This window comes from Lytechinus variegatus, chromosome 4 (assembly GCF_018143015.1).
Source record: "Lytechinus variegatus isolate NC3 chromosome 4, Lvar_3.0, whole genome shotgun sequence".
In the NCBI taxonomy this organism is placed as follows: domain Eukaryota; kingdom Metazoa; phylum Echinodermata; class Echinoidea; order Temnopleuroida; family Toxopneustidae; genus Lytechinus; species Lytechinus variegatus.
The window spans coordinates 27,541,996-27,568,299 of record NC_054743.1 but is presented as its reverse complement, the minus strand read 5'-3'; the positions used below and the strand labels follow the sequence as shown (position 1 = coordinate 27,568,299).

Here is a 26,304-nt window from a genome sequence, read left to right as displayed (position 1 = left end):
GTTGACATAAATCTCTAACACCATAATTGCAATGTATCAGCTCATTTTATCCACACTGTGCTGCACTCGACCCAGGTGAGGTGAATGGGTACCCGGGTGAATGCACTGAGCGCCAGTGACGGTAGCGCTTTGGACCCTCAGGCAAAATGCGCGATATAAATCCAGCTAATATTAGCTGATTTTTCTCTCAAATCATTCTAAAATGTTTTGGAAGGATAAAAATGATTGCTTTCTTCACCCTTCACGAGTTAGGAAAGAGTACAGTAAACATGAGAAAATTTTGATATTTTTGGCTTTCCATAATTTTAGCACAGAGTTAGACCATGGTCTAAGTTAAACCTGACTTCAGAATACGGGCCTAAGAGTTGACAAATTTCAATCATTGGAATATAATGCCATGTATATTTATATCATCGAACACCTCATATTTGGTTATGATGTAATCAGTCCCAGAGGCCATAGACAGGACTATACTTAAGATTCAAACACACAAAAATGAATACAAGGTTAGACTGAAATGTCAATTTAAAATGGCCAAGTAAACACAATCTAGGTGTATATGACCAAACAAAGCAGTGCCAAGAGATGGTACGTAACGATACATAGTAGTGCCTCGATATATCTGACCCCCGTCTTACAAAGAGCTATGACTGATCCGATCAACCTCAACTATATGGAAAGCCATCATTATCATAATTTTTCTCACAGAAAATTTGCACAATGTCCTGAAAACTAATAATGTATGAATATACAACATATCTAGAAAACATGTGGACAGTGCTTCCACTTTCCAAAACAAAACCTCCTGGAATCTACTCTGAAACTTCCTGGAATTTTACAAAATATCTTGGAAATTTGCAAATGTTCTCAAGTCTTTCACAAGATGTTATACTCATCTTCTATACATGAAAAAGATGAAATATAGGGCCCAGTGCCATAATGAGCCAAACATTTTGAGGGACGAAATATGACCAAAGACGTATATCGGCAAAAGAATTGCGAGCAAGCAAAAATTTTGACATTTGACATAATATTCAGAAAATCAATATTATTCTTGGAAATGATAACTTCCCGGAATTTCTCACTTCCCGAAATGATCTTGGAAAATTGCAAAACTTCCCAGAACTTCCTGGATTTCAAAAAGAGTGGAAGCACTGCAAGTGGAACTAACATGCTTTTAGATGATGACATTGCTGGCTTTCCATAGTTGTTGTGGTTGGATCAATCATAACTGTTTGTAAGACGGGACCCTGAACTCGTGACGACCCAGCCTTAAATGTTTATCTCATAATAATGTAATGATGAATTTGTATAGTAGATGAAGGTATATTGTGGTACATATCATTAGACACTGGTACCCTTCGAACTATATATATTGGGTACCTCCTACACATCTGATGATCCAGTCATACACTAGTAGAGGATATATAATGGTACAAGCCATTAGTGATAACCTTTGAAATACAAATGGTACCTTCTATAGACTTGGTGATCTTGTCATATACGAGGTGAGGGTATAGCACATTACATACCATCAAAGAGCGGTACCGTTTGAACTACATCTGGTACCGGCTACAGACCCGATGATCCAGTCGTATACTAGGCGAGGGTATTTCTGTATAGCCCTGTTGATGCATGATCTCATCTAACTGCTGTCGTTTTATTAGTTCCACCCAGTACTGGAGGTTTAAAAAAAAGGAAATAATAAGATATTAGTTTCAGATGGGTTACTAGCATACAGAACAAGGTATGAGGGAGAAAAAAAAGAGAGAGAAAAAGAAGAAAGAAAGAAAATCATAGAGCGAGTGAGAGCGAACAATGGCAAACAATATCGTAGGATATACAATGTTATTATTTAGATGTAGGGTTTTAGAGGTGCACGTATATTTTGACATCTTGCGAGCTTGTTTCAAGGAGACAAAATATTGAAATTGATTTTTAACATGCATGCCTATATGTATGGATTGGACGAAATGAATATTTTGCCCCGCCCACAAGATCATCATTGGTTAATAAATGATTGTGTGCATGAAGCTATTGTAACATCACAACGAAATTGCATTGCGTATTAGTTGCGCTTTTCATAATTATGAAGACGACGCGACGCACGCTACAGCTACATGTAATTTATGTGAGAATTTTACGTACAATGCAATGTATATGTGTGAATTCGTTGTTTACGTACTGGTACAGTACACTTGGCCTACTACTAACATGACTAAACAAAGATTTTTTTTATTAATTTATGTTTAGCTTTATGGGGGTATCTAAACAGTATGAATATTGGATGACCAATTTTAGTGGGATGCATAGAAATATTGTTACTCGCTGAAGAACAATATTTAAACTTATCCCACTCAAGGCCATCCAATATTCCCACAATATTTGATTCAGCATCTAAACAACATGGAATAAACATGAATACATTAATCATTCCAAATACAAGTTACAATTAATGATCTTTTCCATATGATTTCAGGGATTCTAAAAATTAAGTAAGTATTGAAACCCTAAAATCTGTATCAAATTTCAAAACTGAAAGTGTAGCTGAAGCATCTCTATAAAGGACAATTGGTCATTTCTTTGAGGTTCCAATCATTCTTTAATTATTTCAAATGATCCATATGCTCCGTAAAAACTGGTTACAAATGAAACAAATCGAACGAATAATAAATCAACCGTTCACGAATATGCATGTACAGAAAACAATTACCTAAAGAAATATGCATCTTACATTGTCTAATTATAACCCTTTGTCTTAACCTCAACTTATCGTATTTCCAATATAATACCATGCTTTCATTGTTCTGTGCTTTCACACATTACATTATGCACATATACTTTATAATCTATCTGAAACCATAATTTTATATCTGTATTCTTCATAATTTAACTGTTCTCATATTTGTTATCCTTCATCATTCAACTAAGACTTTAGATATTTAGCAACAAAAGTCAATTCACACACATTCTCCCTTGAGGTATGACAAAATTTCGATATATCATGGTGCGGTAATAATAGGTCAAGAGTTATCGTTGCCAAATCGAAGAATATTATGTAATTAATAAAGTTTTGCCATGAAAAAGACAAGCAACAATACCCATGTACATACCTCTACAATTTTGCAATCCCCATCCACAAGACCAAGCTTCGAAAGAAATGATGCAGAATTAACCCTCGCAGGTGAGCTGTTCTGGCGTATAGTGCTGTCTGCACTTGAAGTACTATTTGCAATCAAGAAAAATATTTACTCAATTGCACAAATTCATTGAATTATTGAATTGGATTTACATACAAAGTAAAAACATGCGAAATATAAATTATATAAATTCACAGTATTTTCACTCATCTAAATTGAGTTATATGGTTATTCTACACTCTTCTTAAAAAACACATAAATTCTCAAAATATAATACACACAAACATTATATTATCATCATCATCACCATCATCATCTTCACCATTATTATCACCATCATCAACATCATCATCACCACCACCATTGCCATCATCACCATCATCGTCACCATTGTCATTATCTTATCATCACTATCATCATCATCATCATCGACATCATCATCACCAACATCGTCACCATCATCATCACCAACATCGTCACCATCATCATCACCAACATCATCACCATCATCATCATCATCATTATCACGAATATCACGATACAAAAGATCAATAGCAAGGATACCGACCTGTTAATTAGATGTGAGTTTGGTGAGTTCAGGCAGTAGGAATGGTAGTATAGGAATGCTTTTGAAGCTAACTGTAGTAGAGTGCTCTGTATATGTGCAAGGTAACATTGGTCCGTCTGGAAGTGCTTGTTCCGACTTACAATGGAATCAAGAACATTGCCCTGAACAATAAGAACATACAAGAGAAGAAATTAACAACCAGTATTAAAAAAATTGGGGAATCAGTTTTAAAGAAAAATATCTGAAGAAAACTCCTGGGCCCCCGTCTTACAAAGAGTTACAATTGATCCGATCAATTTCAAGTATATATGGCAAATCCATCAATTTCATAATTTTTCTTTTGGAAATTTGTGCAATGTACTTTAAAAACAAAGAGAAGCATACTGAATTGTCAAGAAAACAGGGAATGTATGAATATACATCATTTCTATAAAATATTTTGAACAAACATGTATTTTAGATGTTGACGTTGCTGGCTTTCCATAGTTGGGATTGATCAGATCAATTGCAACTCTTTGTAAGATGGACCCCAGAACTCCAATTAATGATGTATATTTCAGAAATATTTTATTACAATAAACCTTTACTGCAAATTAAATTTATAAAACAACCTTGATTTAGAAGTTAAAACACCTATTGGTTATACCAAGTTATATGTTGTGATGTATACAGATAGCATGAATTTGAAAGCAAGAAAACAGAAATGCCCCCATTCAAAAGTTGACAGTCCTAAAAAGGCAGATTAGTGATCTGACATTCGGAGATTGATACTGGATACATAGCTAAAAGAACGATGACGCATTACTCCCCCAGATGCAATTTCAAAATTAACCCTTTATGTTCTATCATATATAGATAGCTGAAAGCAAGGTAACAGAAATGCAATCTCCTCCCTTATAAATAAAAGAACAGAAGTCCTCAAAAATACACAATATTAATTCATAATTGTGAGATGGGTACTATATATATATATATATGTAAGCTTGAGAATTTTTGGGTAATTCTACATTTTTTTCATTCATAATTGTTTTACTATCTTCAAAATTACTTCTTTTTATTCACATCCCTTCCAAGGCTTCTGGTCTTTGATCAAAGTATCAGAGTTTGAGGCTAATGTCCCTTTGGACAATAAATCTATCAGTGTAGTGCATTAATGCACAATGACCACTTTCTTCCTTACCCCTCTCCTCTCTTTTCTCCCTCTCTCTCCCTCTCTTGTATCCTTGTTTTATACACTAGCAATATACTATTATTATGGGATGGATGCAGTGAAAAAAACAAAAATTATTATGGGATATCAGGGTTGGGGCATGGACCTCATGCTTTTTGGTAGTTGTGGGCAGTTCAGATTTGTAGTTTGGGAAGGAGACATATCAAAATGTAGTGCGGTATTGTTTTTGAGCTTCGTCTATTCAAATGGTGGTGGAGGAGAGAGCGTTGGCCATTGCAATGGGCAAGTACATTACAATGTAGATGTGGCTTAAGGCTAGGGACGATAGGGTTAACATTGATATTTAGTTAAACAATTCAATTAAATGATGATAATTTAAACATTAATTTTAGTTACACTTATGTTTCTTCATTTCAGTTTAGTTTATAATCAGTGTGTATGTGTTGTGAGGGATGAGAGATGACATTACATCAAACTTTTAGTATGTTTCTAATTCTTAAACACCCCCAGTTAACTACTGACTAATCCAAACGAATATGCGCCGCATCACCACGCCTTACATATATATAGTAAAAAGAACTCTAAAACATTATTTACTTTGAAATTATACCTGTAAAGATAGTTTGAAAGGTAGAAAATCAAATGTCCCTTGCCCTCTCCAAAAAGGACAGAAGTCCTAAACAAGGCAGAATTTAAATCCAGAATTTGGAGATGGGCCCTAGATGCATAGTTATTATAAAATATTATTAACTTAATATTCAACTGCACAATCATACCTTGTACGCTGGCGTCCAAAGAGTTTGTTGGTCATAATCGAACAAGGTGACATATCTGCGTACTGACGATGGCAAGACTCTTGCTAAAGACTTTGGTTTTGAGAGGCCCACAAGTTTCATCCTGGCGAGGTCTGTCATGCATAGCGGCTTCGTATGCCATGGCACAACAAGGTGGTAGCGACTACAAGACAAATATCAAAAGAAAATCTTCTTTTAAATCACTAAACATTCCATATTGTAATTTGAAAAAATTAAAAATACAACATGTATATTTATTACAAAGAAATGCATCACAGAATACAGTTACAGGTTCATTGAAATGAATTCAATTCATTTTTCACTTTCATTTATTTAAAACCACAATAAACAATAATGATAAGGCTGTGACCATAAATAAAGTCGACAAAAAGCTGATATTGAAAGTTCCTATACTTCTTTCCAAAGGAAAAAAAAGTTTGAAATATAAAACAAAAATATCTGAAATCATCTTCAGAGCTGCTATAATAATTCCATGACAATTAACATGTAAAATGTGATTTGTGCAAACTTTACATGTCACTATAGCTTCCAACAAGTATGATCACATTCAGCGATGTTGATCTGCTAAGAAGTAAATAGTGTTTGAAAGGGATGTTAACAAAATCAAGAAGATTGAGTTGGTTACCTTGAGTGCCCGGGGATGAACAGCCAAAGAGTCCTGACCAGTGAATTGACCTCTCTGCATAAAGGTGAAAGGTCAAAGGGTGATTTACAAATTAATCATCACAATTGAAATATAGTTCAAAGAACATAATATGAAGATTCATTTGTTGCATAAATAAGAAAAAGCACAGATAACATCTTTATGAGCAACAAATCCTTGCCATACTGAGCTTGAATGATTTAAGAATCACTTAGGGATTTTATAAGCTAACGAAAGTTCGGAGGTATTTCACAAGAAAAGACGACTTCCAGAATAAAATATTCCATATCAATGATTCTACTAAAATCTTATAAGCTAACGAAAGTTCGGAGGTATTTCGAAAGAAAAGACGACTTCCAGAATAGAATATTCCATATCAATGATTCTACTAAAATCTTACAATTTTCCACTTTTTGAACAAATACAGTATTACCATATCATGAACTCTGGATGCATTGTAATCTACTATACATATTGAGTAGTGAATGGAAAAAAATATTATATGATCCTAAAAGATAATAACATATTTTGCAGTAAATTCACAAGTAAAAATAAATCCTGACATCTGAGTACATACATGTACATGTAAGAAGCAAATGATAAACCAATACCATCATATACTTGTGAATTTTCCCTATCGATGAAATTTTGCAAAAATATTTGATGTATGAAATGTACAAGATGATGTACCTTTCTTTGGTAGGTGAGGCAGCAATGACGACAGTCCTCCCTGATAGAAGTGCATAGATGAGATGAATGGCAAAGACATAACGACTGATGAATTCCTTGATTCCTGAGCCTATTAAACAAAAACAAAAAAAATGATAACAATTTTAACGATTATGTTTAATTTGATACACACAAATCAAATCATACCAAACCATACTAAATCAAGCCAATCCAATTCAATTCAATTAAAATCAAATCAATTCAAATGAAATGAAATGAAATCAAATCCAATCAAATTAATCAAATTCAATTCAATTAAAATCAAACCAAATCAATTCAACTGAAATAAAATCAAATGAAATTAAATTAAATCAAATCAATTCGAATAGAATAAAATAAAATGAAATAAAATCAATTCAATTCGAACAAAATAAAATAAAATCAATTCAAACAAAATCAAACCAAACCAAATCAATCCAATTAAATCAAATCAAATTAAATCAAACCAAATCAAATCATATCACATGTTACCTGGTAGATCCGAGTTAGTGCTAGCTAGTCTAGATGCATAGCATCCTACTGGTACTTTAGTATTCCTACGTAGTACTGGTTCCTGCCCTGAAGGCACTAGGTGATACTTGTCTAGACTCTCCACACTGTTCGCTGTCAAGGGAAATCAGCAAGAGAAAACCTTTTTAACATCATGAACAGTGGCTCCATTATGATAATATGTGACAATTACATAGTGCTTAAACGTTTCTAAGCGATTACCCCGGCTTTAGCATGGCTATTCTGATTGGACTCTTGAGCATTTACAGAATTCCTTCCTACCGGTTACCCATATAATACACCTGGGTAGAGATTGGCAAATGTAGACAAGTGCCTTGCCAAAGGACGTGAGTGCTGCAGTGGGATTTGAACCGCGGATCTTGTCGTTCAAAGTCCAGAGACTTATCCACTGAGCCACAAAACCTCTACATGAGCATTGAGCTCCCTAGAAATAAAAGTAAAGAAGTTTGGGATCAAACTCCAACACCCCTATTTACAAGAGACACGCAAGCAGAACAGTGGTGGATCTACGGGGGTAGGAGAGAGGGGGAGGTAGGACGCATTGCGTTGCAGCTCATAGTCATTGGGTAAAACCAACTTGTCAACCCCCCCCCTCTTAGCAAAAAGCTATATCCGCCACTGATGTAGGTGCCAAGAAACCAATTTAAAGGAAAAAAACTTATGAAGTATTCAACAATAAATGCAATATCAATAATACACTGCATCTCCTTCTTGCAGTCAAAGTTATGTAATTTCATTGATTTTACTACATTGAATTATTGACTTATATATCAGATCTACATTCAATCCCTGACCTGCATTCAACCTAAAATGTGACCTACACGTATGACCCCTATTAGACAAACAGGGTCATGTGGTCCAGTGGTAAGAACATAGGACTCGTGATAGGGAGATTGTGAGTTCAAATCTTCGCTTAGCCGCTATCTCCACTTTAACAAAAAATGCCAGAGAGTAATTTCTGTCGTATATATGGTCAACCGTAAAATGTTTCCGGTGTAAATGGTTATTCTAGCTTGGCGTTAATATGGCGGAAACAACACTCCTGAATTCCTACGGGAGTTACTTCAACAAAAAGTTAGAAAAAAATCTCTGAAGGCCAGGATTTCTCATCTTGTTGTAAAAGGAGAAAAAAGGAGTACATTTCATTGAGCATCACAGAAAAAAAGTGGCTAGTATTCATTTATTACAACAATGTTCAAGATTTAAGTACGAAGGATAATAAATGGATATACACTTGTATCCTTTCACCAACTGCAACGGAGCAGAGCAAAGTCATTTTGATTAATAAAGTGTAGGATGGTGATGCGAAAATGGAGGGAAACCATCTTCAGAATCAAACGTGAGAGTGCACTTTACCCAAGCATGATAATATTTTGTTTTAACCTTGATATGAGTTCATCAGGTGCATAAAGTAAGAGAAAGCAAATACATTTCATTTTCATGTAATTTAAAAAAAAACAGAATGCCTGCTTGCCATCATTTTTTTTTCTTTTTATACTCACTTTTGTATATAAGTTTTATGATTTTTGCATTACTACTATTTTTTTCTTTTTTTGTAAGAAGTGATTTGTATGATTTTTTTTAGATGCTATCAAATTGTTGGTAATATCATCATTATCATTATTACACACTTAAATAGTTTTTATGAATGAATGTAGTTTTTAAATGAGATGCTTCAATGACTAAATATGGGGCATATTCAAGGATATGAAGAGAGGTGGTATTACATAATACTGATGAGACCATGATGAAGTTTTTTCACCCTGCATATGATCACCTTTATGTCTCAGCTTCCCCTCTTCTTTGCTTGATGTAGTTTCCATGGACACACCATCCTCCTCCCCCGATGACAGCTTGAGTGGGTGTGGTCGATGGGAGGGGTGTGGCTCACCATCAGATGGCATCTCCAAGGCAACCGCATCCCTCTCCTCTTCCGGTGGTAAAGCATTGGAGGTATCGATGGATGATGGTGATGATGGAGGATGGGGATGCACGTCACATAAAACCTTCGATGAGAAAACATCGCCATTCTCCAGCCCGCCCCCGTCCTCCTCCTCTTCCCCTGGTGGGTGTGGCTGGCAGTGGTTGTTGTGGGCGGGGAAGGGGTGTGTCCTGGGATCGGAGGAGGCTGATTGGAAAGAGCAAGTTGAGGAAGCTGGAGAAATCAACTCAAATAGCATGCAGGTTTGAAGGCAGTGAGTAGAAAAGCATGCAGTGGCAGTGATGGTCACGATGATTAGGATGATGATGGTGGTGCGATAGTGGAAATAGTTATGGCGATGAAGAGTTCGTGCATTGCATAGAATATCACAAGCCATTTGATCCATCACATAGTCATGCACAATTAACCGAATCAAAGCAAAACATACAAACATTAATGTCAAAAGACAAAAGAGCACATGGAATAAATACATGAAACGCAAAAAATATATCTCATGCAGGAGTTAATTAGCAACACAAAAAGGGTGAGTACCAAAATTCAAGCATGCCCAATTTTCAATTCATATATTATTTTTTTGTGTGTGTGGTATCAAAACATATGTTTGGATCGTAAATTACATGAAAGACAACAAATGGAAGACATTATGAAGTAACAGGAGACCAACACCACATAAAAAGATGAACAAAAGTGACATGAATGCAACAGAAAACATGTACAATGAAATCAGAGAAACCGTGATTCAAAAGTAATATTCACATGGTAAAAAATATTGAAGGGTTTTATACAGTCATGTATGCATACATAAATGAAGTAAAGATGACAATACACGACACATTCAACATGACAAATAAGGTACATGTATATGACATAAAAACAAATAATGGATAACCAAGTTGAAGACAAAATGAAAATAGGATGAACATTTTCAAATGACATATTGAGACAAAAAAATGAAATAAAAGTGCAGGTAAGATGATGAAGAGGAAGACAGGGAAATGAAAAATGAAAAGAATGGAAATGCCTTGTTAGTTTACATGAGCAAGATCGATCCATGAATTAACAATAAGCATGTCAGCATGATTTACATTGTTTGAGGCCATTAATTTTTTTTTCATGGAATAAGTTCATTCTTCAAGCACGATACACCTGGGCCCTGTCTTACAAAGACTTATGATTGATCCAATCAATCACAACTATGGAAAGCCAGTAACATAGAAAATACATGTTTGTTCAAAATATTTTCTAGATAAAATATATATTCATACATTCACGGTTTTCTTGACAATTCAGTATTCTCTTTGTTTTCAAAGGACATTGTGCAAATTTCCGAAAGAAAAATATATGACATTGATGGATTTCCATACACTCGTGGTTGATCAGATCAATGGTAACTTTTTGTAGGACGGGGCCCAGTTCAGGGAAACATAATTCAATTTCAGGACTTAAACCTGGGCCCTGTTGTCCATAGAGGTTGACTGATCTGATCAATTGCAACTATGGACGGCCAGCAACGTCAGCATCTATTATGCATGTTTGTTCAAAATGTTTCCTAGCTGTGATATATATTCATGCATTCATTGTTTTCTTGAAAATTCACTGCGCTTTTCTTTGCATAAAAAGGACATTGTGCAATTTGTTTGTAGAAAAAATTATGACACTGATGGATTTCCATAGAGTTACGATTGATCGGATCAATCATAACTCTTTGTACAACAGGGCCCTGGTTCTAAGACTGTTAAGGCTAAACCAAATTGCTGATTAAATTTGAAATACTTTATTGTAAACTTTGTAACATATTTTTCAACTAAAAAAATAATCTTCTTGAAGAATGGGGGGATGGAGGGGCTCCCTTAGACAAACTCTGACCAATTTGATATGCATTTTATTTGTCCCTCTGTGCAAGCTAATTATGGGATATACATGTAGAAAGGGGGAGGTCTTATTATTGAAAATTGAAACATTTAATCATTGGTCAATGAGAAATGAAATATAATCAATCATCAATCACCATCATTATCAATATCAAACATGTAATCATCAACATCCTTCTTCCCCCCCCCCCCCTCCTCCTCACCACCAACATCAACATCATCATTATAGCAATCATTTACCATCTCCATCACCATCCTCCTCATCTTCATCATCATCGTCTTCATTATTATCATCGCCACCAACATCATCATTGTCAGCATCATCATGATCACCATCAAATTATCATTTTAACTATCATCTTCGTCACCATCATTATTGTTTACAGAATAATTCATTAACTGCAATCATCATTACAGTGCTTGCTGATTTATTTTAGAAATAGAAGCTTACCTGATGACGATCTTTGCGGATCAGTCAGCGAGGAACGGGAGATATCAACCCAGCTACCAAAATTCTCTTCTGTGAAAAGGCCATCCTTGTCTAGTAATGGGGTAATAGGGTCTGGACATAAGAATAGTTCCTCCATGCTCTCATCTACCTCATAGTACAGAGATCTAAGGAGAGAAAAAGTTATATCATTTAAAAAAAAATGAGGGGGTGGTGGAAATAAACGAAGAATGAAAGAAAATGATCAAGAGGGAGAGAAGAGAGAGACAGAGATATATGAAGACAAGCACAAGAAGGAATGAGCTCCAAATGACACATATTTTTTATCTTTTATTTTGTATTTTTCATTAAATGGTATAGCATAATAACCTTAACTAAAATTCAACAAATAAAGAACATCAAATGGCGTGAAAGACTTTGATTATGGACATCCTTCATGATGAAAATTTCGCCATTTTTTAATATATGCAAACTTGCAACTAAAGAAAACAACTCTTCGTCATTAGGATTCCTTTATCAGTTACAAATTGTTTTTAAGTTGTATTTTTTAATATGATAGAAGTAACTCTGTACATTTAGATATGATCGTAAAGGAAAATCTTGGGAATCAAAACTAATGTTTGGGTGTACATGTGTGTGTGTGTGTATTTGTAACAAACTGAACATTGTATCTTTTTTTTTAAAGATGACAAAAATACATGTATTAAATGAAACTGTACCTCGGCAGAGATACTCACTCTAAAGATGCATAGGTTGACCCCATGACAAAGCGAGCTTCATAGCTGGGCGGCAGCGAGTCAAAGACGGACAGATCTTCCTGGCAGGATGAGAAACTCTCCATGGAAACGGATGCAGACTAGATAGTGATGATGCATTCCAGGATGGTTAGACCATGCATGCAGAGCAGCAGGGAGAGGTTAGATGGGGGAGGAGAATGGAAGAGAGAGAGAGAGGAGAGTGAGCATTGGAGTTTTTTAGACAGATGTTTACCAGAGAGCGGGAGATGGAGGGGGGTGTTAGGAGGAAACGATAGGGGAAACATGAGGGAGAGGGGAAAGGGAAAAGAAAGGAGATAGAGGAAGAGGAAGTGATATAGGAATGGAGGAAGGATGGGATGAACAATGTGGTGATGGGGAAGAGGAAATTGAAAAGGAGACAAAGGATAGGGAAGAGGAAGAGAAAGGAGAGAAGATACAAGGTGAAATGGGGAGAGGGGCAAAATGTGAGGAGGGGTGGGGAGAGGAGATTAGTGGGAATGGGTGGAAAGGGGGCAGAGGAATAGGAAGAAGAAATAGGTGACAACAGAAAGGGGATGGGCAAGGAGGGGGATGGGGGAAGAGGAAATGGAATGGGAAGAGGGGAGGAGGGATGCAAGATGAGAGGGGGAAGGGGAGGGGAAGAAAGGAGATAGAAGAGTAAGAGGAAGATGAGAATGTTAAGGGGAATGACGAATGGGGGAAGGGGAAAACCAAAGGGAGAGAAAGACAAGGAAGGGAATGTGGTGGTAACAGAAGACAAAGTGAAAGGAAACACACAATCACAATGAGTAAGATACAATTACACAAACCAAGAATTTATTGATACATGTGAGGAGGAAGGGATTCCAGATCAAAAGAAAAAGCAACAAAACAGAGAATTGAGAAAATGAATTACATTGTAGATAAAGGAGAAAATACAGGGAAAAAGATAGTTAAAGGATATATAGAGGATAAACATTACATACACAATTGAACAACAAGAGGGTAAAGAATTCAACATTGTGTTGAGGGAGAAAAAATGTTAAAGAAAATAAGAAAATGAACACAAAAGAAAACAAAACAAAGTGGAATGAAGACAAGGTGTGGGAAAAACAAGAAAGAGGAAATAGCAAGGGAGAGTTATAAACACCTTGATCCAGCATTTTAACAAACATTTGGTTTCACATTTGGTTCATTAAAAAATGCATTATTCTTGAGCCAATTATTCATAACATACAAGCTTTGCTTCATTAAACCATGTCAGTGTTTCCATGCAGTTAATATCACAAGGAAATGGCAGGACATTCTTCTTTTAGATTGCTGTTTGAAAACACAATAAATACCAGTAAAAGTTTCTCTGATTTACTGCACAGTGAAATTTAATCTTTAAATGTTATTTCCTGCTTTCAGTTCTTTGTATTAGGTTGCAATTGCATAGAGAAACAAATGCAGTTAGAATTAATTCAAAGGCATAACCCTCTAAAGCATGGAAGAATGCTAATATCATTTCATGCAATGATTAACAAATCCCTCAAATGAGTAGATTTCAATAGTAAAATAACTGCATAATACTACAACTGACAATAAAAGTTTGTAACAAAGAATTATATACAGATTTTATACACTATAGCAAATAACAATTAGATAGACCATTTTGTCACTACTGTGGTCTGAAGTGAAAAAAAAATAACTGGAGTAACTTTCTTCATGTACATTAAGTATGAAAAAAGGGATAAATCCCTTTCACCTGATAGTTTTCCTGCTATTACTGTTTCCTAATACTGTCAAAAACATAATTGGGAAATGAATTGGTTCAAGGGATCTCCTGTTTCAATACAAACCCAGGTGGCCGTAAAGTATATTTTAGCATGAACACTTCATTTAAAATAAGGGCATAATTAACCATAACTAGAAAATAAATTTGCTACCAATGCATTATTTTCTTCATTTTGGAAAAAAAATTGTTCTGTGATCTATCACAGCTAATATTCCCAAAACATGTGTCAAGTTAAACCATAGTCTAAATCTGGGATAAACATGTATATGGAAAGCCAATGTGACAACCAATATTTGGCTATTATGATCCATTTCATTAAAGGTCAAATCCACCCCAGAAAAAAATGTTGATTTGAATCAATGGAGTACAATCAAACAAGCAATGCACTGAAGATTTCATCAAAGTTGGATATAAAATAAGAAACTTATGACATTTTAAGATTTCCTTTTGTTCTTTTTTGTCTGTTGCTTTTGTGTCCCGTACGACAATGTACTATGCTTCATTTCAGTTGTAATGGAAATGTACCAATTAAATCAAGTTAAGTCATTAGTCTTGTGCCCCTTCTGGTTCTACTTGAAAATTTCCATAAATTCAAGTGAATATTAAATCTTTTATTTATATGTCAAAAAAAGGTGTAAATTATTGTCAAATTGTCATGTACGACACAATATGGAATCGCCCCCAAATATTTCACTGAAATTTCCAGAGCTGACAATCAAGTTGCCATTTATCCGGCAGTTAACACAGTAACAGTCAAAGACAGGGCTTCTATAAAGCAAATCAAAACCAATGACTTTGCAGAAATTGACAGTGTGGATGACTTTCTTTGAAATAGTGCAATGAAATGCATATCAAATTAATGGGAAATGGTGTACTTATTATTCCCATGAACTTATCATTTCAGTCCAAAATCTGCATATAAATTGAACATTTGCTATTAAATACAGATTGAAGTCACATTTAGCTTTCCAAAGTGAATACTCTAGGTTTGTACCATAGGTCAACTTTATACACATTTGTGGATGCAGGCCTATACTTTGTACTTACCATGCCCTGGGATCTCTTGCCTAGACCATGGAGTTCCCATTGACAGTTTGCTATACATTGCCTGCATAGGGAAGACAAGATGATAAATAAAAAGAATAAATGTTTGAAGGGAGTGCATTAAATTCATTTTGAAAATAGTCCATAATAATTTCTTGTATGGTATTTACACATTACAAAGCCAATTATTGACAAGCAAAACCATAAATTTTCAACTACTTTGTTTTTCTATATTTGTGTTGTTGTTTGCAAATTAAAATAAGATCTCTCTGATCATACAAAACAGAAATAGAGGAAGATGATGGATTGATATGGTGGTAGTGGTGATGGTGGTGGTGGTGATGGTGATGATGATGATGATGAAGATGATGATGATGAAGATGTTGACGATGATGATGGTGATTATGATGATAATGATGATGATGATGAAGATGGTGGATTGGTATGGTGGTGATGGTAAAGGTGATGATAGTTATGGCAATGACAAGGAAGAGGATGATGGTGGTGGTAGTGGTGACAATCATGACAGAGGATGATAATGGTGGTGGTGGTGATGACGATGATTATAATGTTGGTGAAGATTGAAGAGGATGACAAAGATGATGATGATGATAATGAAGACTTCTAAAGAAGTTCCAGTTAGAATACTTACAAGTTAATGGCATTGAGGAAGTTAAGAGTGACAGTTCTCCCTATCGTGAGGAGGGAGACTGATGGCTCCACAAGAGGTGACTCCTGCTTCTCCAGGTGGAGTATATTACCATCTCGGCAGTAGAACTAGTAAGGAATAATTATTAAAAAGAAATAGTCCACGCTCCTTATTTCTCTATAGAAAATGACTTGACTCTATGTCATTTAACTTTTAGAGTTACAACACAGTATAGCTCATTCTCTCTTCCCCGACAACATATACATCACTCACAGTGAAAGACAGTAAAGACATCTGAGATGACTAGTATTCTTACCAGTTACTTGGCTCTAGCCTCTACCATCTGTTTTTGCATTTCAACTGGTTTACAGTCATTTCAGAATTTCACCAAATTTCTAGGAAAAAAACATTCCTATCTCTCTTGATCCATCTTCTTGCCTTTAAATTTCATCTCCCATCAGTTTTCCCCACCTTATCTCTACACAGCCAACGAGTTCTTTCAAGGCCTGGTAACATAAACATTAGCGATTGATTGTGCAGCTGATTTCTATGACCGATTCCATTGACTATTACATATGGTCAATCGTAAAAATCAGCCTTGCGATCAATCACCAAGCTTTAAGCAAAAGGGCCCACACCTACCTTTAGTAGTTTTCTTAACCTGTTGAGCCCCTCCTTAGCCCCATAGCTACATAGTTCGTGTAGGGTTCGAAGACTGCGATCGAACCTACGAGGGTTGATGGCTCGGACTATCTGGGGTTGGTAAGGGGCATTGGGGTCGTTGTTGGAATCGGTATCTTCTGTCATCTCGGAGTGACTGGAACTTCCTTCGAGATCAAAAATTATAATAAAGCCATGGTTATGAATTTACACAATCACTGTTAGTTGAATTATTGTATTCTTAAAGAGAATAGAGTTTATTTTGTTTTGTCTTTGCTTTTACAAAAGTATATATTTTACATCCTTAATTTGTACTCATGTTTTTCTGAGTTTCAGTGTTGGTTGTACTCTATTGTAGTGAAGAAGTTTGTTTAAAGCTTAATACATACAGTAGCTACATGTACTTATCATACTGTCTCAGTCTCAACTTTTGCGGTTGCCTAACTGTAGTGGAAATCATGTGAAAAGATCAACAGATCCTAATAAAGAAATCCAGTCCTTCTTCAAAGACAAATTATACTGAGGTTACCTTTTCTGTGCACTGGTTTTTGTTACTGCCAAACTGTAGGTTTGTCATTAAAAATATTTATGTAGACACTTCATTGGAGAGAGAAAGGGGCTTCTCTTACTTTTTCTGAGTCTTGATTTGGATGGTTGCCTTACTGTGTCTTCATCACTGCAGTAACCCTCGTGATGAATGTTCTGTGCAGAGACTGGTTTGGACTTGCTGCTCTGGGGATCTGAGTATCTCTCCTTTAGACGGCGATACCTCATCTCCATCTTCTTGTTCTTTTTCTGTAATGATAGCAGGGATGTAGAGAAATTGTTAACGTATCACAATGATCATCTTTATTAAGCAAGGCAAGTGTCAAATTTCAAAGAAGTTTAAGAACAGAACAAGAAGCAATTATTGTATTGGTGAACTGCAGCATAATCTTGATCAATATCATCCTCAGTATCATTATTACCATCACCAATATCATCTTCATAATCACCATCACCATTATCATCACCATCCCCATTAGCATTATCATCATCATCATCATCACCATCATCATAATCATCTTCATCATTATCACCATCAACATCTCCATTCCCATCATCATCACCGTGATATCACCATCATCATAATCATCATCATCATCACAATCATCATCACCGATATCTTCATCATCATCATCAATGTGTAGATATATCACCTCCCTGCATTGAAACATACATTTTCTTACAAAAAATGGGGGGGAAGTCTTCAATCTTCAATATTTACCAGAGCTGGGGTAACGGCCTCCAGGATGACCTCAATCTCCCTGATTGCCTTCTCCACAGCCTCCAGCTCCTCCCGCTTCCTGGCATACTCCTTCAGCTCTGCCACAATCTCCTGCTCTTGCTCTTCCGCATCCCCCACCAACTCCTCCTTGGGGCCCGACTCTTCTACCTCCTCCTTCTCCTTCTCCCCTCCGTTCTTCTCTTCATCGTCTTCATCCTCCCCTTCACTGCCACTCCTACCATTAGTGGTGGTGGTGGTGGTAGTCGTGGTGGTGGTGGAGGCGGTGGAGTTGGAACGTGAGATGTGGTTGTTTTTATGGATGTGTAACCTGGCACATTGCACCCTAGACTCCTGCTTAACTTCCATCTCCTCGAGCTGTGTCTTAATGCTCTCTGTGGGGAAAGGGCAAGATGGGGATTATTGCAGCAATGACTTTTAACTTTGGTATCATACACTGTATACTGTTTATATGAGTATTTGTCATTTTAGTACAATGATATTGATCCTTCCCTTGTTAATCACCCTCTGTGAATCGATTGCTGTTTTTCTCTTTCTACCATCCGCCCCCCCCCCCCCTTCAAACCTATCAATGCTATTCTTACTAAACTCTGTATAATGCCATTCCCTTGTCAAGTTGTTTGTTATCATTTCAACAATGATTTCTTTCACAATTATATTATGCATTGCTCCCTTTATCCCTCTCCTATCTCACCTTCTCCTGTCTGTCTCTCTTTCTCTTCTTTATTCTTTCACTCTTTCCCGTCATTTTGTCAATTTCTCTATCATTCTGCCCCCCACCCTGTGTTATGTGTTTGGTAGTCCATCTCTCTCTCTCTCTCTCTCTCTCTTGAGAGTTACCGTACCTTTGGTGAAGATAAGATCCGCCAATCGTCTGATCATCTCTTCCCTAAAGATGACATAGTTTCCATAGCGATAGTACTGACTGACTTGGTGGAAGGAGGCTATGATGTGCTGGAGATTGGAGCGGAGTTTGCTGCAGGGGAAAAAAAGCAAAACCAAGATCAAGGTTTAGATTCAATAACAATGGCAGTAGGTTAACAGGAAAGATAATATGATAAAAACAAATTTGCATAACAGACTTCAAAACAAGGCACAGAATGCCACATCAGCAACTTCAGTATATACCATTATGCCACGTAACCTCAGAATACAACATATTCTATCATTGTACAATATACATGTACAATGAACCCTATTTCTCCTGCAAATGGTGATATATTATGATTTTCCTTTTTATTATCCTTTTCTCTTGAATTATTGCCTATTTTATTTTAGCCTTTAAAAGTATGTACATGTATAGTATATCCAAATTAAAATGAACCACTTTTCTTCTGCAAAATTAAATTGTATAATTTGCAAGGTTATACTTTTCTGTGCACATTTTTTTTCTTTACATAAATTTTCTTTTAACCTTTAAAAGACCCATTTACAAACATGTATCCTTTACAGTTCCCTTATAATAACCAAGTCCATTAAAAAAACACAGTAATCATGTATTTTCAGAGCAGGATCTTTGTAATATATTGTTAAAAAAATAAACAGAGCTGGAACAGGAATTAGCATGTTAACTTGATTTTAAGAAATGTAACATCTATCCATTCAACCTCATATTCTGCTGATCTGTAAGATTTTTTTAGTTCACAATCTCGCAAATGTGGTGGTTCCTATCAATAAATATTATTTTTCACTTCTTTACCCAACCTATAATTATGCCTATTTCGATTTGCTGATATATGTAATATAAAAGAAGTCCTTTTGAAAGTTTCTCCAATACTCACTTTTTATCAGCACTGATATAAGCCATGCAGAACGGTCTGACAAAACCTCTGGCGTGGATGTCATATAAGGTGAAATGGTGGATCTACGCATGCAAAACCAAAGAAAGTACAAAATACATTATACATCTGTACCCTCATTAGATATAACGTTGTGATGAAGTTATAACAACAACTTACAGAAGAACAGTGCACTGTGTATTAACATCCAGCAACATATAGGCCCGTATTCTGAAGTCAGGTTTAACTTAAACTCAGGTTTAAGTATGGGAAGCCAAAAGTATCAATTTTTTTTATTATTAAGTTGAACGTATCTTATGTTTGCTTTGCTCTTTCCCGATTCATCGATGGTGAAGACAATAATCTATTTATACTTCCTAGACAATTATGAATGATTTGAGAGCCAAATGAGCTGAATTATGATATCTCTACCGTTAGTGATTTATGTAACAATTGGCTATCCATACTTAAACCACAACTTTAAACCTGAGTTTAAGTTAAACCTGCTATCAGAGTACGGGCCTTAATGTACAAAGTGTACCTGATTTGTAGGGACAGTAATACTACATTTAAAAATCTTGTCTATTCCATTTCTGAAACCCTGTAATGCAGTGTCAAACTTGACCTAAAATAAAATTTCCGACCTGTCATAGGAAACGTGCAGGACAAAAAACTTAAATTCTGCTTTGCAAAGGTAAATACCTGCCAATTCTAATAGCCGAGTAATAGGATCAAATTACTAATTGCCAGAAATAGGAATGACAATTTTTTTCCCCCAAAAATAGGAATATTCCTTATCTAATAGGAACATTTAGTAGGTATAGCAATGGCATGTATGAAAAAAACACAGAAAAAAGCAGTCTGTGTGGTCATGCTGTTTCTGAAGTAATCACATGAATATAATTATATTCTTGGATTCTCCTTACCAGCTCATATAACAACTGCTTTCCCGCAAACCCATTATAACTGCAGGATATCTTTAATCAATTCATGCTATAATCTCATTACCATGGTAACGTGATCCTGCTGCTGCTATAAAACTCACGATCAGTACTATAACTACTTTCTAAAACAAATCATATAACCTGCAGACAATAGGAAGATTCCATTTCCATATGGGGGGGGATGCTCACATCAGATAAATTTCTTTCTGGCTATTTGCCACTGTGTACTTTACAGTATGTTACAGGGAAAATAATTTTCTTTTATGTTCAGAGGCTACTTTTCATACCCTACTGTATAAAATTTGCCACACTGGGTAAGCTCTATTATTGCAAGAATGTGCATTTTTCAGGGCACTTTTGAGCGTTTCAGGGCCGAAATCGCCCCACCAAGTCCCTGTGTAGAATTTCCTTGTTATGTGGGCAGGGGTGCGTACAATGGCTGGAGACAACCTGTAATATGTTTCACAAATTCTTGGAAAAAAGGAGAAATACACGTATCTCACAATTCTATTTCCCTCCTGTTGTAAGACATTATCTTTCTTTTTAAAGACCTTATCCAATTTTGGCAACAAATAGAAATAAACAATCTAAGGAGCTTTTCATGAAAGGGGGCTGTTGCAAGAAAATACTTGCAATCAATTGCAAATTCCAGATGAAATTTACAAGTGATAGATCAATTCTAACCATAACCCTATAAACCAAATCAATTTATATTTGATGATGCAAGAAACAGACAATCAATCAATTGCAAAATTTGCAAGGAAATGCATGACTTACAATTGATATTGAGACCTAAAATCGATAACGATTTTCAGTTTTATCCGAAAAATTATACATTCAATCAGACAAGTGTTTTTCAGACATTTTAAAATCAATGAAAGTTGTAAAAATGTTGTTAAAATGGTCTCCTGAAAGTCATTTGATTGTTACATGCATGAACGGTAGTGTCAAATATTTTCTTTTTTATACAGAGCGATAGATGATAAATTTGTCACTCATGATTTCTGGAAAATATCAACGGTTTTAGAAAGAAATGTGAGCAATATGTGTGCATTAATAACGATTAATTTTGACCTCAACATTTGGGTGGATAATAACATCAAACATTCTGCAAACGAGCCCTCAGCACTTCACGCAATCCCTGCAAGCTAAGGGGGGGGCTCTAATTGTGGACTTTTTTTACCAGGATATCAACAGCAGAAGAGAAGTCTATTATATTGACTTTATTTTGCCTCTTTATTGGGAAAAAAATTATCTGTGCTTTATATCTTTATACCTATTTTTGCCTTTGCCAGGCTACTGTTTCATATAAGAATCAAGAAGGTAAGGGGGAAAAGAATGTGAGTGTAGCATGCCTCAAAACGATGAGCCTGAATAGCTCAGTTGATAGAGCACTGGTCATGTACGCTGAGGTCTTGGTTTCAAATCCTGATCAGGGCAGCATATTTTGTTTTTTCTAACTTGTTCCTATCAAGAAAGTATAATATTCTGGGACAAATATCAGAAGAGACTCTACATGTACCTTAAAGGGGAATGAAACCTTTGGAATAGGCTTGTGTAGAAACAGAAAAATCAAATAATAAGAATAAAGAAAGTTTGAGAAAAATCGGACAAATAGTGAGAAAGTTATGAGCATTTTGATATTGCAATCACTAATGCTATGGATATCCTCACATTGGCAGTGCGACAAGGATGTGTGATGTCACTGATGAACAACTTTTCCTTTGGTGGACTATAAAATACCCTCAAAATGTCTCTTTTTGCTTTTTCTTATGATGATACAAACTCTTTATCCATGATGTGTTCTTAAAAAATATGTATTACATGCCCTCATGGAGAAAGAACAGTATGATTTATTGATAGATGTGATAAAAGAGGCAATTCAAGTGAAATATATACTAAAGTAATGGGGAGAGTTGTTCACAAGTGACATCACACATCTTTGTCGCATTGCCAATTTGCTATCTCCATAGCATTAGTGATCGCAATATTCAAATGCTCATAACTTTCTCATTATTTGTCCGATTTTTCTCAAACTTTCGTTGATCTGTTTCTTTGATTTTTCTGTTTTCACACAAGCTATCTTCTTTCAATGGTTTCATTCTCCTTTAACTAGGTTTGGGATTCTTGTTTTATAAAAAAGGAAATAACAAGTACATGAATCATGCTTCCCAGCTGATCTTTTGGATTTTGACCCCTTCATGTCATAATGGGACACAATAGTGAGTCTACATTTAAAGATAAATGCCAGTTGTGGTAACAATTTCAAAATAAGTTTGTATATAATCCAATCAAATGACCAGCCAGTCTGTATAATGAAATAAAAAATAAAAATATGTGCTAACAGATTCTGGAGAAATTTTGTAATCGCTGAGAAATTAGTAAAACAAGCATGATATTATGAGGTTTTTTTATACAAGCAATAATAATACACTGTCCCATGTGCGCTTATTTGTGTTGACGGTCTTCAGCGCGATTGTTTTTCAGCTTAGATTTCATGATTTCACAGAGTTCAGTATTAAACTGTACATAATCTAGATCCACGATGATACAGTGACAATCTTGGTTTGACAGACTTTCATATGAAATCACTGCTTACTGCAAGTACATCAGTTTTAACTTTAATAGTATTTTTATAGATTCTTGATGATATTCTTGACTATATCTGTCTTGACAATAGGAAATGTCAAATGTTGATTAAGTCATGCGGAGGGGGGGGTTATAAACATTATTCATCTCCAAAACATATTTTTTGTATCTACTTTTGTAATCTTGCAGCTCAGGGTTTTGATTGAATCATATATATTGCAAGCCGATGACTTTCAATTTTCAGAATTTATTTATAGCAATCATTACAGGGGAATGGATTTGCCTACCGGTACCAAATTTGATTAGCAATTTTGGTCATAAGAGAAAAGCTTTCAACTACATTCGGATAAAAAAATCTATTATTAAAAAACAAAAGAATTTTTGTGTACATGTAGTAGTATTTTAAAATATGTACAATGTAGAGCAAAGTGGGATGTGATGCCAGGAAAATTACCGTAAGTAACGGTGTATTAACCGCACCTTTTTCTCGGCGGGATAGAAGCAAAAGTCGGGGTGCGGTTTATACACGGTGACGGGTCTGGGCCAGCCCGCCGTAACCCCTCCCGTACATGTACGATGTCTGCCAGTTCACAACACATCGAGTGGCCGGGCGTAGCCGCCCAGGCAATGTCGTTTAGAGGGGTATGAGCCGCGGGTAATGGGAAGCGATTATTACGAACTTAAAAGTTGTCCATAACAAACGCCCCCACCTTCATGACACTAATTTTGACTTTATTCTCGATTCAAAGTAGTGAAGTTCCCTGGCTAATTTAAAAGAGACGCCAAGCATACTCGGTAATATTTTGTCACCGCTGAGCGAGAGTTGAGTGAGCTTAGAGATTGCGTTGTAATGTGGTCATAGTGCGACTTAAGCTGGCGCTATTCAAAGTCCCGTTTCGCACCAGCTTGTTTTTTTCCTTCCTGTTTGCTTTTCATAAGATACCATGTAAACCACGCACGAGAGAGACGGCACGAAGCCGTAAAAAACAACTGGAAAAAATGTCATTTTTTTGTTTCTTGAACCTTCCTGTAATCCCGTATCCAAAATTCATGCTAAGACATCAAATTTCTGAAAGTGATTGTGAGGTTTTGATGCAAGAAATGTGAATGTTTCTTCCTCCTACGCTGGGAAAGACACAGATCATAATTTGATAAGATGTACTGGCATGACTGGTACTGTATCGTAGTTTGCAATGTAATGGCAGTGCTGTGTGTGTGTACACTGTGACTGTGAGGTGAGTGTGTAAGTTGCCAATATTGTTGGGACCGTTCTTTCTTTCTAACATTTGTAGATGAATTGATCAAGAACAGCAGATTTCCCGTACCGGTAATCTCTTTGGATACTTTGAAATCTTAAAAACCTAGATTTTGTTTCTTCGTACCTCAAATATGCATGTAAATGTGAGAATTTTTTTTTTTTTTTTTTTAGTCCAAAGTTGGGGGTGCGCTTAATACACGGGTGCGGTTACTACACCGTTACTTACGGTACTACCATATAGACACTGCTAGAATCTATCTTGAATAATGCATTCTAAAGACCTAGACCCGCATTTTGAAGTCAGGCTAAGACCATGGTTTAACTCTGTGCTAAAATTATGGAAAGCCAAATATGTCAAAATATTGTTTACATTGCATGTTTCTTATGTTTACTGTGCTCTTTCCTAACTTGTGAATGGTGAAGAAAGCTATCTCATTTATCTCCTTCTGAAACAGTTAAGAATGATTTGAGAGAAAAATGAGCTGATAGTGCTGTTAGAGATTTATGCCACTATTGGCTATCCAAGGTTAAACCACAACTTTAAACCAGAGTTTAAATTAAATCCGACTTCAGAAACGGATCCTAGTGTCATAACCATGTCTTACATAGGAATAAGTGTTATCTTTCTTATCCTCTAGCATCACTGAGGTGTCTTCTGAAAGCTTGAAGGTGTTCCTGTGCAGAGGGAGAAAGAAAACAATGGTGAAAGTCAGAACTCATAGAAACAAGGCTTGATAACAACAGTCCTGGGATGGTATTCAGTTCGATACTTAAACCTGAATTTTAGGTATTTTACTCAGTATTTTGTTGAAGTAAAATACTTAAACATCTTTGGTATTCAATTGTTTGGGCCAAAGTATATTGCTAAAATCTAAGTCAGCTGCCTACCAGACTTTAACTGGCTTGCGTGCAGTGTACAAACGTGATACGCAGAGTCATACATTCTCTGTATACACATTACGCATTATTTGGATTAACGTCACAACGGTTATTAATCTGGATTGACAAAGTAAAATACATATGTGATCTGAATATGAGTTTAGGTATTTTGCTTCTAAAGCCAAGTACAATGCTATTAAAGTACATGTATAATACTTCCAAAATTAATGCTTCCAATTACGTGTAAATACCGGCCCTGTACTCCAGTGGAGTACATACAGTATCATGAAATAAATAGTGATTTTCCATTGACAACTGCTGTTAAAAGCAAAGAGAATACAGTGCTCAGCAAATTTCCAATCCCCTTGCCAGCACTTATTAAATTTTAATCCAATAGATCTTGTAAGTCAACAAGGAAATCATTGAAATGGGTTTCATTGCAATTTCTGCCAATAGCTGCCAAAAAAGATTAGTATTGAACTGGCATACATGCACCCCTTCTCTTTGCATTTTGATTTCTTGAAACAAAATGAATACATGTAGACAGTTTCTCTATAAGGGGGCCATTCAAATGTATTGCTGTACACATGCGTGACCAAGTTGTTTCCAAACACCCCCTAACCGATTTTTTTTTCTGTGTGCAAAATAACCCCCTTAATAAATTTTTGCGGGCTTTATTTACACAATTTGGCCCCTAAAACAAGTTGTCGCCAGAATAAGACCTTGGGGGAAAAACATACCCTAAACAAGTTTGGCTAGTCTTTAAAAAAAAAGCTTTGGAAAAAAAATACCCTAAATACATATTGACCAGTCTTTCAAAACCACCCTTTTCTTGAAAAGTAACAATGAGTGCACGCGCAGCCCACG

The 26,304-nt window shown here is 35.8% G+C and overlaps 1 protein-coding gene across 1 annotated transcript in view; it reads right to left on the bottom strand.

Moving 5' to 3' along the window:
- Positions 1-864: 864 nt before the first annotated feature.
- The window catches only part of LOC121413747 (guanine nucleotide exchange protein smcr8a-like), a 46,795-nt gene continuing 21,355 nt past the window's right edge, over positions 865-26,304 (bottom strand). The window contains exons 4-21 of the mRNA XM_041606675.1: positions 25,164-25,233; positions 19,771-19,853; positions 18,835-18,965; positions 17,972-18,363; positions 17,334-17,499; positions 16,687-16,871; positions 16,048-16,172; positions 15,399-15,459; positions 12,575-12,693; positions 11,841-12,004; positions 9,354-9,704; positions 7,538-7,669; positions 7,028-7,136; positions 6,320-6,373; positions 5,656-5,836; positions 3,709-3,869; positions 3,114-3,225; positions 865-1,679 (exon numbers count right to left, since the gene is read on the bottom strand). Coding sequence (XP_041462609.1) covers positions 1,557-1,679; positions 3,114-3,225; positions 3,709-3,869; positions 5,656-5,836; positions 6,320-6,373; positions 7,028-7,136; positions 7,538-7,669; positions 9,354-9,704; positions 11,841-12,004; positions 12,575-12,693; positions 15,399-15,459; positions 16,048-16,172; positions 16,687-16,871; positions 17,334-17,499; positions 17,972-18,363; positions 18,835-18,965; positions 19,771-19,853; positions 25,164-25,233 — 2,719 coding nt within the window. The 3' untranslated portion in view covers positions 865-1,556. The remainder of the gene's footprint in view (positions 1,680-3,113; positions 3,226-3,708; positions 3,870-5,655; positions 5,837-6,319; positions 6,374-7,027; positions 7,137-7,537; positions 7,670-9,353; positions 9,705-11,840; positions 12,005-12,574; positions 12,694-15,398; positions 15,460-16,047; positions 16,173-16,686; positions 16,872-17,333; positions 17,500-17,971; positions 18,364-18,834; positions 18,966-19,770; positions 19,854-25,163; positions 25,234-26,304) is intronic.